At 36.5% G+C, this 12,939-nt stretch overlaps 1 protein-coding gene across 2 annotated transcripts in view; it reads right to left on the reverse strand.

Moving 5' to 3' along the window:
- Window positions 1-12,939, reverse strand: part of eps8l2 (EPS8 like 2) — a 30,287-nt gene that overhangs the window by 5,476 nt on the left and 11,872 nt on the right. Inside the window, exons 1-14 of one of the 2 annotated variants that reach the window (XM_044125250.1) lie at window positions 10,009-10,233; window positions 9,857-9,921; window positions 6,914-7,075; window positions 6,434-6,583; window positions 5,468-5,547; window positions 5,240-5,352; window positions 5,058-5,113; window positions 4,822-4,948; window positions 3,195-3,283; window positions 3,028-3,102; window positions 1,375-1,523; window positions 1,118-1,286; window positions 896-1,018; window positions 607-723 (exon numbers count right to left, since the gene is read on the reverse strand). In XM_044125250.1, the coding sequence (XP_043981185.1) occupies window positions 607-723; window positions 896-1,018; window positions 1,118-1,286; window positions 1,375-1,523; window positions 3,028-3,102; window positions 3,195-3,283; window positions 4,822-4,948; window positions 5,058-5,113; window positions 5,240-5,352; window positions 5,468-5,547; window positions 6,434-6,583; window positions 6,914-7,075; window positions 9,857-9,921; window positions 10,009-10,021 (1,488 nt within the window). In that variant the 5' untranslated portion in view covers window positions 10,022-10,233. Of the gene's footprint in view, window positions 1-606; window positions 724-895; window positions 1,019-1,117; window positions 1,287-1,374; window positions 1,524-3,027; window positions 3,103-3,194; window positions 3,284-4,821; window positions 4,949-5,057; window positions 5,114-5,239; window positions 5,353-5,467; window positions 5,548-6,433; window positions 6,584-6,913; window positions 7,076-9,856; window positions 9,922-10,008; window positions 10,234-12,939 lie in introns of those variants that run through there. The other variant, XM_044125249.1, reaches the window with a different exon arrangement.

Genomic DNA, 12,939 nt, shown 5'->3' on the forward strand with positions numbered 1-12,939 from the left:
ATAAGTGTCTTCACTCTTCTCCAAATCTATCTCTTGTCTCCAGCCTTCATCAGGAGATCCTACAGATTTTCTCTCAGATTTAGTTCTGAACTCCAGCCAGGTCATACGGAAACCTTTAATTTTGTTCTCATGAAATTATTATTTTGTTTATTTGGATGTAAATTTGCACTTACGGTGATGCTCAGGGATTATTTTTTTTCCAAGCAGATGCTTAAAATTCTGTGGTGAAAAACTACTCCCATTTAGTAAAAAATGAATCTAAACATGTCTCTGCAGAGTAAAGACACCATATTTGTTTGCTTTTTTCAGTTGAATCATATGGGGTATTTATGACTTTACTTTTACTTTGTCTCTTTTACTCAACAAAAATAAAATTTTAACAGGGTTATGTACACTTTCTGTACACCAAAAACATTTAGTGAAAGGAAAGTGTGTTTTTCTTGCCCTGGTATAGATGTAGCAGCCTCTGGATCATCTCTCAAAGCCCGAGCCAAAGTATTTAGGAAATCAGAGTGATAATATGTGTACGAGTTTGCAGTGTTTCTCAACGTGTCTTTAACAGAGAGGACTGCAGTAAATGTTGTGCATGCAGAGTTGGTAAGTTACCGGGAAGGGCTCTTCTGGTTCTTCTAGCCTTACAACATCCAGGATGTTATATGGGACGTAGCCGGATTGGCCGCTGCGATTCCGTAGTTTCCACCACTGTTTGTTATCTTCCAACACCTGTGAGGAAAATTCAACAGCTCACTCCACAACACAGGAAGCTGGAGTAGATATGATACATTATCGCCCAAGAGCTTTCTTTAACAATTCTTCATTTAAAAGGCACAGTTCTGATGCAAAAGTTAACATCTCAATTGAAACTGTAAAAAACAGGAAAGTGTGGTGTTGCAACCTCAAGGATTTCATCCTGCAGAACTGACAGCTCGTTGGGATTCCGCGCCACAAAATTATAACGGATTTTGGCATATTTACGGTTGCTGTGCATCCCATTTGGTGAGGAGTGATTGACGTAATACTAAAAAAAGACAAAACAAGGAAAACAGATACATATTTTTAAGACATGGCTATATGTTTAATAAATCTGAACTGAAGTAGGGAAACAAAAGCATCTTACATCGTCAGGTGAGTGTCTTCTGTAGTCAGGACTTGTGGGAGATGCAAGTGGACTGGGTGGTCCCTCGGTTTCCCAAGGAGACGTCAAGAAAAACTCTGCAGGTGGCTCCCATCCATTTCGAAACTTGGGGTAATAAGGAGGCGCACACTGATCTCTGGGCCACTCTGCTCTGTGAGAGGAGGAATGTTTAAAAGTGATCACATAATAAGCAGACAAAGCCAGCAGCAGGAGCAGCAGCACTCCACATGTAAGGACACCTGGGTCTGGTCCATCCGTCGCCAAGCAGCTCAAACATGGTCATCTCTTTGGGGGTGAGGTGTCCATGCAGGAAGTTGACGGCATCCATCGAAAGATGAGGGGAGATGACGGAACGCACCAGGTCAGGACTTCCACACGTCTGCAGGACCTGAGAACATGGTTTAAAGGTTCACAGTTGGACCTGACTGAAGGAGTAGTGCTCATTATCTCCTCTGAATACTCAGAGGTGATCATGTCAAGATACTGTCCAGGTAAAGATGGCATAACAACCCCAAAATCATGGAGTGGTTTGCAAATCATTAACACCCTTTAGACATTTGCAAAAATAGTTTCAGTGTAATTATGAAGTGGTAGAAAAATGACATGTTTTTGCATTGTCTTTTACAAATAAAAGTCTTAAAAGTTTGGCATGCACTTGTATTCATCATTAATTGCTGCAATACCCCCTACATTTAATACAATGTCAACATTTACCTTGCACAAATCAGAAAACAGTGTGGACAATTTCAGCTCATTAAAAATACAACTATCTTGTGAAGTTACAGCAGCAAACATACCAAGACATGTGTGTCACTCTGGAGGAGCTGCAGAGATGCACAGCTCAGGGGAGAGGACTACTACAATTAGTCGAACGTGCGACAAATCTGACCTTAATGAACATGTTAAGAAAGGTATTCTGATCAAATGATGCCAAGAGTAAATATTCTGGTTAAAGTTCAGAAACAAATCAAAGGAGAATCTGTTGCTATACTTCAAATGATCTGTTTACAGATGCTAACCATACAATCTGACTGAGCTTGAGCTAGTCTGAAAAGAAAAAAAAAATGCTTAAGTGTTGGTCTATAAGCTGTGTGAAGCTGGTAGAGACAAGACAGCATGAATGGCAGAAAATAGTGGTGTACTTTTCTTTTTTTATCTGTGTGTCCTTTAAAAACATCTATTCTAATGTGTTAGTTTATCACACAAAACCCCAATAAAATACAGTTATGTTCACATCGTATGAAAACCTTTTGTATTTCTCGACTACATCACTTTAAAAAAGCAAAAGTTAATCATATAACCTAAGCTTGTATAAAATGAAACAGTGAAAACAATAAAGCAATTAATAAGCAGCATTAAAAACAAGCAGCACATAAAAAAAAAAAATCTGAATAAAAATCAGTTAGCTGCTGCTTTACAAATCCATGTACAATCTTCTGCAGCAAAGTTTCTGGAGAGAAACCCCTGCTTGGGCAATGTATAACAGTTAAAATAGGTCAACTTTCCTCAGAAATATCACAGAAATCTCAAGAGTTCACAAATCATTTTCTGTCCTGCAGTATCGAAGGAGTGGCTGAACACTCCAGCTTTGAAAGCCATGCATGTCGCTCCAGTTGGTTAAGTGTTTGAGCAGAACACCGAGAGTGGGTGTGGTGCCAGAATAAAAAAAAACAAAAAAAAAAAACAACAACAACAAAGAAACCACAAATATTTGATGTGAAAAAAATGCAAGCGATGAACTGAATTTAAAGAGCAGTCTGTCTGTGGCCTCTCAGCTCAGCCAAGTTTCATTTTAACCAAAACAAATATTTTAGTGAAGGCCCCTCAGTGAGAGAAAGATGGCTTTCCTCAGTTACATTAAACTCAAAAAGATTATGGTTTTTAACTCTTACCAGCTCCAAAGGTCCAAACAGGAAATGAACCAGCTCCTGAGCACTTGGGTTCTGTAGATGTTTCTTCAGTTTGGCCTGCAGGGGGCAGAGTGGCAGGCAATCACTGGAGAGTCGTTGACCAGAGAGCGGCTGTTCACCAACGGAGGTTAGAAGCTTTGATATCTCACCAAGAGGTTGAGGGCCAGCTTCAGTTTCTGCAGGCTGTCAATGAACTCTGCTTCAGAGGGGGGCCTGGCCCGCAGGGTCAGCATGCCCTCTGTAAGCAAGAACAACAACAGTGACCACACACAGAGGCCAGGGTTACCAGCTGCTCCACACCCCTGCTGCAGACAGGACGCAGGTTTCACTTTCTTGGCAAAGGATCAAAGTCATAAATGTTGTTTTTTTTTGTTGTTTTTTTTTCATCTATTCCAGAACATTTTATAGCTGAAGCGATACAACGAAGGAAGGTAATAAACAGCTCACCTTGACCAGGTCAAGAAAAACTCCTACAGAGTTTCATAACCAGTGACTCAGCTGGTTGAACAAAATATTTATGATGCAGGATATGTTGGATATAAAATGGGAGCTTAAGATAAATGTTGACTGTTTTCGTAAATTGTCGCTTCTGTAGTATTTACTTTTCAGTTGCGTCATTATGTAGGGATGGGAGGAAAAATTAAAAGACTCTCTTCTACTTGCTGGTTGGTGGATCTTTGTAGATTGACTTACTTTCCATAAATTCTCAACTACAAAGAGTTTCCGAGCTAGTTGTAAATCTCAGACTCCCTTTCATGTTTTATGAACCACTTCACATCTGTTTGATTGGTTTTCAAAAACATTCAGCAAGAGTCAAAACTTCTGCCATTGAATGTTTTTTCACAGGACAACCTTGCATAATGCTGATCTGCTGCATGGCCAAGTTTTTTGTACCAACAGACCAAGATGTTTATGTCTCATTACTAGTCACCCATAATTTCCTTGCATAAAGAAGCCCTGTACTCAGACATCATATGCATTTCTTATGTTTTTTTTATTTTTATTTAATTTTTTACAAAATACCAAAAAGATACTCTGGAATCAATAAAATAATCAATGAATAAGAATAAATTAGAAAATCTGGTTAAATGCAGCTATTCCGCACCGTTAGTACTGTTTGGACATGCTTTTGTACAATAGCAGCTATTCATTATTCTGATTTCAATATCATTTTGTTTGTTTTGTTTTTTTTGTTTTTTTTTTAATTAAATAACGAAGAAATCTGAAGCTTCAAAGCAGATACTAACTTCAGCCTCTCTAACCAGTCACAGTATTCCAGCAGCGCTTCCACGCTGATCTTCCAAGCTGTCACCGTTTCCTTTTTTTAACCATGCAACAAAAATGTCTCCATACAGACATTTTAATTGAGAGCTTTTCAATGCCTACTTAACTGAGTGTTGTCAGCCAGTCTGATCATCAGTTTTAGTCATAATAACACCTATTGAACTAAATACCTCACACACTAACAACAACTGAGCAGAGTTTCCCAGACACACAGTTTGATGAGAAGTATTGTTATATTTTAATACCGCAAGATCTTGTCATACTTGATCAAAAGAATCTTTGATTCATCTATAAAATTTTCTACCTTTCAAATGTTAAAAAAAAAAACAACCCATAAAACATGAAAGCAGGTAAAGTGTTGACAAAACATGCATAAGTATGATGAAATGATCAGCACACAGGACACAAAGAGAACCACACATTGCAATGTGACCAATATGTCCATATTGTCACGCTCATTGAGCCACTGCAAAAGAAGAAAGGTTGACAGACCTGCTGGTCCTTTCTTCTTGTTCTTCTTACTCTTGTTGCGTTGATTGAGCTGATAAAAAGCCTCAGCTGCCTTCTGCAGCCGCGCCACAAAGATCTCGATGTCGTCCAGGGCACAGTTGAGGATTTGCTGAAGAATAATAATAATAATAATAAAAAGAAAAAAACATGTACGCTGTAGTCGTTATGATCTCATGAGAAGGACAATGTTGACCACTACAGTGGATATCAAAGCTCACCACATCCTTCTCAATGCGCTGGGCCAGCTTTTCATGCGACTCTGCATCGTAAGGACCTGAAAGTGGAGAAACTATCATTAATCACAAGAAATACTAATACCATAACTGGTAAAATTATGTTATGTTACTAAAATGTGTGAGTTTGCGTGACTGCGTGACTGCATAACTGCGTGCTTTCTTACCATGAGTGTTTGCAGCGGCTGCTGCTCGCCTATTTGCAACAGGTGGCGGGCCCCTGGGGGCCGAGGGAGGGAGGATGGTTTCTCTCTGACGCTTCATTTTTTCCTGGTTCACCCTGAACAGGGAGAATGGGGCAAAATGGATCACTAGCAGTCATTATTGCCACAAAAGTAAAAGTAACTAATAAAATAAAAACATATGTATCTGTGTGTGTATGCTATTGTTCTTACTTGAGGGTTTCCAGTCTCATTTTTTTCCCATGTTTGTTGTCCCCCAGTGCACTGTCTATGTCTGCGTGAACCATCTCAGCCTGTACGAGGCGGAAAGAGACACAGAGGGAAGAAAAGAAATGTTTTTAAATATCACAGTTCTAGGTGAGTCGTTTTAAAATTATATCTAAACTTCTTTTCTTTTTTTAACAATGACTTTGAATGAATTTGCTCAACAAGTTCCATTTTGCAGAAGCTCTTTCACAAAAAGAAATGTAGCAATAATCTCTGACTTGAAATAGTATTTACTGTAAATAAAAACAAACTGCTATGAATATATCTAGAAATGCAGCAGTCAGGCTCTTATTGGTGAGCAGTGAGACAAATAAAGATCTTTTTTCAACAGCCTGATCTTTGATGTATTTTTGTTTTGATGCATAAATAATGATAATAATTGAATTTGTTTCTTACTAGTGTGATTTAAATTTACTATCTCTATCAAGGAAACTGCAGCTTTTTTATGGTCCAATTGTGATCATAAAAAATTTATATTTATATATTGTTGAAGTAAAATAGAGTTTGTAATCTTGAATAGAAAATCAGAATCAGTTTAAACACAAGAAAAAAAAATCTCTTTCCTTCCCTTGGCCAGAAGGAAAGAGACTGTAATAATATGATATTATTGGGATTGGAGCCGTTTTAAGATGGTAGAAATGTGCCATTATTTTTGCCCTGCTCTAATTTACTATATCATAAGCCCTGGTAAAGATCTGATATCTAGTCTCCATAACAACCATTTATTTTACCACTACCAATGCAGGCCGTATTGTTCCAGTATTTACACAAAACAAAGAAATCTGACCAAAACAACCAATAAAAATGGCAGAATATATTTTTAAACAAACAACATAAAGGTATTCAAGGGCACCTGGACAGGTAACAACACACTTCAAGTCTTGGAAGAATAAAAAACACTCAGACACACACCTCAACTTGGTCACAATGGAAGAAATGGATGTCGGGTTTGTGTTGGTCCCTGTCTTGACACATGAGCAGCAGCACAGATGGGTAGCGTGTCTGATTCAGCACCGTCTGGCAGAGGTGGACTGTGGTGAGGGGGAAGTTCTCCAGTTCTTCCTGCATAACAACCAGAATGCCATTGTTATTAAGGAAAAATAAAACAACAGATACCAATTATTGTAGAGTCATATGCTTTACACTTTTCTGAGGTATTTCTGAAAATCTTTCCCACCAGATGAGAATCATCAACTCAAACAGCCACATTAAACAACATGTAATTTCTAGAAAGTTCCTTAAATGTATAAATAACTTTATATTTAACAAGTAGCTTAAGAAGTCATGCAGAACATCTACATCTGTTTAAAACTGACCTCCTTATGGGAGCATATGTAATGTCAAAGAAACACAGAGACATGTGCAGAGCATAATGTGTGAATATAAACAAACCTGAGTGTCACAATCAAGAAGTCTGAGTGCCTTGTCTGTGACCTGCAGCAGCATCTCCTGTGTCCAGATTTTATCCCTGGAGTCCAGAAGAATCAGTTTCTTGATAGCATCGTCTACTGTCACAATAGATTCTGTCTTGTCCATAACAAACGTGGAGAGATGCTGAAGAAGAAAAAAGGCTGTTAGTAATTAAAACCTGGACTTGGGTAAAAGAAAATGGATAAGAAGCACACACAAAAAAAGAAAACGATTCAAGTTGGTTAGTTTTCTCCTTTGCCAAGGAACTTCTTGTATGTTTTCTGTGTCATCTGCAAAGTTCTTGGTAAACTGCAAATTAGACTTTAAACAACTGTCTTTCAGCAGAGGCTTTCTTATCACTCTATAAAGTTCACATTGTGGCATATACAACTATTAGTTGTCCAGTCCATAGATTCTCCAACATGAGCTTTTACAGCACCTGTAGAGCTGCTGTTTACCTTTTTGCTGCTTTTCTAACTTATACTCTACTTGCCCAATCTGTTAGCTTAGATGGACAATCACATTTTGGTATCTTTGCAGTTGTATTATGTGGAAATTTCTGGATTGAACTGAAAAGTGCTTGGTGAGATGTTCAGAGCTTGGTGCAAGGTTTCATAAACTAACCCTGCTTCATTTTCTCACACATTAAATTACACAGGTATGGATTTCATTTACTAAGCGAAAGTGAACTTGAAGGGAACTTCAAAGCTTTGTTTACATGATGAAAAGAAAAGATCTGAGTACACAGCCTGTTAAATTTTTTCACATTTAATTAAGTTCATAAACTATGTAGAATTTTCTTTCCACTTCACAATAATACACAATTTGTGCTAGTCAATTAAATAAAATCCAATTAAATCTATTAAAGTTTGTGGCTGTAACATGTCAAAAAAAAAGTTCAAGGAGCATAAATGTTTGTGGAAGATTTGTTTAATCTGTCCAAATGCCTCTCAATTTCAGTTGGTTGTGCATAAAAATGGCTGCAAACAAGAGATCAAATGAATTTATCAGTTTTATTGATGTGACTGCCTAATAGTTTGCCAGAATAGATTATCCTTTATTGCATCTGATGCAATCCGGTTGCAGAGATAAACTATAAGTTCACAATTAGATGTCTTTCAAATGAGGGTGTTTCACATCTTAGACCTGCTATCGTGATAAAACATATAAACCTGAAAAATGAAACTTTAAAAAAAAATCTAACTGCAAACTTATTGGATTTTTTGATTGTTATAACTGAAAAAAATATGAGCTAAAAATACAGATTATAGCAGTTCCTTTAGCTAACAGTTAAATCTTAGCTTGTCCTTTTTTAATTCCTGCTCTAAAACATTTCGCACTGCTTCTTTCTGTATTCATTATGTTGGACTGTGTCCTGCAACCTGCCCATGTGTGATAATGAATGAATTTGGAAAATTATCAAGATTGGCATTGGACACAGTTCAGATCTGATCACTGATCCACAGCACATCTTTCACCTGTGCATATCCGCCCCACATAGCTGCACTCCGAGGGCTGACTGTTTTATCATGAGATCTCATAAATCACAGGAACTCATCACTATGTGAGCTTTAATCTCTGGTCAAAGAACAACCCCGGATAATGTCATGATGTGATCTTTATCGTTTCCTGCTGCGATTAGGCAGTCTAAACAGTTAACATACTTAAATAAAAGTCAAATGTTAGCAACAATAATACTACACAAGCTACTTGCTTCCAAAGAGCCACACTTTCCATAATTAAAATTGGTCTTGGTTAATATTTTCACAATATTTTCAAACAACTTTTAAGGTTTTCTTTAGACCTTGGCATCTTTTATTCCAATGTTCTGTCCAGTTTGAGTTTTCTATCAGGTTAGCATTTAGGCAGTTTGCTTTAAAAGACGGGATTTCAAACAGGTAGAGGACAGAAAAAATATCAGGTCCCAAATTTAAAAATTAGATAAATTCATTCGATTTTTTAAAAATGTTTTCAGCTGTCAGCAATTTGGAAACAATTTTGCTTATACTAAAATATAAACCTTTGTGTATCATAGTAAGTTTTGTCATTTATGTACTTAATGCAACTTTTACTTACCTCCTACATAATTGTAATTTTAAAACTTTATCATTTTCCAGATTTTGTAAGATTTATTGGGGTACTAGGGCACAAAAAATATCTACTCAGGCTTTATTTTTCTGTATGATGCTAATTCAGCAGCAACATACTTAGTGTTAACTTTTGGACAAACTAAATCAACTCTACCTGAAATCTATAAGGCTTAAGATTTGTGAAACCTGGACTAAAGTATCCAACATAAAATACAAATTCTACACAAGAAACTCACGGCTTTTTGACATTTTTTAAATGCGCTGGTTTTCTCTGCCAGCTAAAAATCAAAACCATCAGTAACACTTAGAAAAATGTCAAGTTGAGATTTGGCAATGTGAGATAAAAGAGTTCAAATGAATATAAATTCCTGTAAAAATCAATTAAATGATTCGACATGACAATGCAGGGAATTTGGATTTACAGATTAAACTAAAAGTTTTACTAATCAAATAAGGACTAAATCTTTTTAGACTGATTACAAATGAGCTGATTTTTAAACTTTAGGAAAAATAATTGTTTTTTGTTTTAAAATAAAATATATATACATGTAATAACTCGTCTCCCCTTTCACAAACCCTTTACCACACATTGTCTCATGGGCTGGAGAGACAATCTATATTCTATTACACAGCAACGTCAGAGCCCGTTTAAAAGATTACAAAGAATATATGTGGTACAGAGGTTGTCAAATCTAAATAGATATACAATTAACTTTTTTTATTCTCTATAAACCATGTAATAACAACTGTGACTGAGTATCATAAACATAGGAAACTTAATTTTTTTAGCTGTAATTCTAAACTCTTAAATCAAGTCAGAAAACAAAGGCTTTACCTCAACGTGGTACTGCGACGTCTCTTGCATGATGAAATTTGAGTTGGAGTATTTTTTCCGCTGCTCTGTAGGTAACAAAAAAGAAAAAAATTATCCAATGCAGACAAAAAGCTATTGTAAAGTAGATCTCTTCATTAAAAACCAGCTCTGACCATAAGTCCACATGTTGGCGTTTCAGTAGTGAGACGAGACGGAGGGGAAAAGTAATGCGTAGCTTGAACAGCACACAGCAAATAAGGAAGTGACAGCTCTTTACCTTATGATCTCACAGTCAACAACTCTGCTAATGATTCAGTTCTGTGACACACTTAGCAAGGCAATTACTTTAGATTGTCTATTAGATAAATGTTTTTGTGCTGAAACAAAACAAAAACCATGTCAAATGCACTTTTTGTAAAATTAAACTTTTTGTAAAATGTGTCAGATTAAAGAATATATGAGCCCATATAAGTAAAATGGCCACAAAGGCACCAAATGAGTACTTTGATTTACTATTCTGGTACTAGTGGTCTTCATTTACAATAGATTATACAGAAAATGGGCATAGAGTGAAAGGGGGAATGCAGCAAAGGTCTCAGGGTTGGAAAACAAACCCCAATTGAGGACTGAAAGCCTCCTTCTACACTGTATGCCACCCCTAAATAGGTTAATCTTAAATCTTATATTGTAGGGTTGCATGTATCTTGATTTCCCCTCCCACATTTCATAATGTTGTCAGAGTCGGCACGGAACAGCCAGGGCTGGACTCATAAGTCCAGATTTATTGGAGGTACAAAGATCAATGACAGCACCAGGAACGGTTCCTCCTCTCTGGCACTTTACCCACTAGTTAATAAAGTCTGACTATAAATCTGAGACCAGCTGAAGACTGAGCCTGAGTCTCTACAATAAGAATGATTGTTCACAAGACAAAACATTTAAGATGTTCAAAAATGTAACTTAGAAAGTTATACAGTCTTTGTAAAACCACCTTCACTGTAACCACTGCTATATGTTTTTACAAGCTTTGTGCATCAAGACTGCTCAGTCAGAATTTATAAAAAGAGTCTGTGGGAACTTTTTAGGTCTTGCCTCTGATTGTCAGCTGGATTTAAACTGGACTTTGACGGGAGTGTTCTAATACAAGATTTGATCTAATCGCTGTGGTTCTGGTTGTTTGCTTAGGGTCGTTGTCCTGCTGGAAGGTGAACCTCCACCACAGTCCCAAGCCTTTTGCAGCCTCAAACAGGTTCTCTTTGATGATTATCCTTAATTAAATCCATCAATCTGCATGTTTGCTTCATTTTATAATCCTAATAATTATTTTTGTTCACTAACAATCTCTAGCGAACATCTGAGGTGTCCACAGAACAGAGGTAATTATGTGGAAATTGAATCACTCCACTTGTTATATAAAAATCTGAAGCAAATTGTATGCAGTGAATTTTATTGCATGGTATCCAAGTAATGGTGGCTTAGTAATCACATACTTTTTATGTCTTTGTTTTTAAAATAAAAAATACTTAACACCAAAATCAAGATGGACTGTTTATAAAACTTTTACAGCAAAATATTTTATGGTTGTTTTCTCCTTTTTTTGTTGTTTTAAAATTGAAACCATTGAATCTTTAAACCTATAGATTCTATTTCAGAGCAAAAACATTTTGCAACTTCTAAAAGCCAGAATAAAACAGGAAAAAAACACATTGATCTTAGCAGTTATTTATGTCAACATGCAAGCACCAGATGTTCTCATAGATGCTTAGTTGATGTTGAATGAGTGCACCAAAGTGATTGGATCCATTTAGCAGGTGAATATTATTAAAGGTAACAATTACGCTTCAATAACGACATGTCCTATAAACTCTAGCAATAGCTTTCATATCAGATCTCTCTAAATTTCCATGTTCCATCTACCAAAGTCAACATTCTGATGTAACACTGGGTTTTGTCTTCATACAGATACATTTCCTATTGTTCACTTTATGTTCAATGCAGCACAAAAGTTCTGTTGTTTGCAGAACACTTAAGATAATGTATGCCAGGGCTCAGTGAGTAAATTCCAATATTTACCCTTTTTACCATCGTGACAAAGAGCTCTTCATGGAGCTCAAGCATAACATTGAGTACAGATTTTAAAAAGGGGACGAATTTATACCGTCCAAATGATGCAACCAATTGTCTTTCCTGTTCCTTCCATTTCCTTCCTGCTTGGCTCTCCGCAGGTGAAACAAAAGCGTCAGGTGTCACTCTGAAAGCCGAGCTCGACTAATGTCTTATTAATGACTGACATTAATTCCAATCAATTCACAGCCCTGTGACCTAGTGCAATAAGAGCCACTTAGTCGGCAGATGGGCCGATCTGCAGAACTCTCCAGAGTCAATGGTCGGTGATAAAAACACAGCACCCTGGCAGATTATCAGCCTCTTACATGACCCAGATCCATCGGACAATCGCTTAAACACCACAGAGTTTGATATTTCACCTCAAGCAATCCAATCCTTACAGGACTGACACTGCTTTCAGAACTAAATGCTTATTAAGTTAGATTTATGAAAATACAATTACTAAAGAAAAAAACTTCTGCTGCTATTAACAAAACAGATAAGTTATACAGCAAATCTGACATTTGATATTTACAAAATAATTTCTTTCATTTTGACCTTTAAGAATAAATGCACAAATCCAAACTTTGTAGCTAATTTCTGATCTCAGGTTTTGTAAAGTTTTGATTTGCCAATTTTGGCCACTGAAAACAGTCTTGACAATTGATCTTTTTACAGTCTTCCTATCATGAGCGATCAATAGTTATTTGTATTAGTGTGATGTCACACTTTGTGCATGAGAAAGAAGTTGTGAAACAGGATTTTAGATATTTTAAAACAAAGACATAATTATTACAAAAAGTGGATAAAAATCATTTTTGGCATCTTATGTTAGCCTGTGTGTATCCCCTCCAGATTGAATAATCCAGCATATTTCATGACTGACAGAAGTTGAAAGCTCATAGTAAATACAAATTTAATTTATACAGTTGTCTGACTTTCTGCTTCTTTTGACTTCCAGGTCTTCGAAACTCGGTAAAATCAGAAAAATTGCAGTT

This window comes from Gambusia affinis, linkage group LG08 (assembly GCF_019740435.1).
Source record: "Gambusia affinis linkage group LG08, SWU_Gaff_1.0, whole genome shotgun sequence".
Lineage (NCBI taxonomy): Eukaryota > Metazoa > Chordata > Actinopteri > Cyprinodontiformes > Poeciliidae > Gambusia > Gambusia affinis.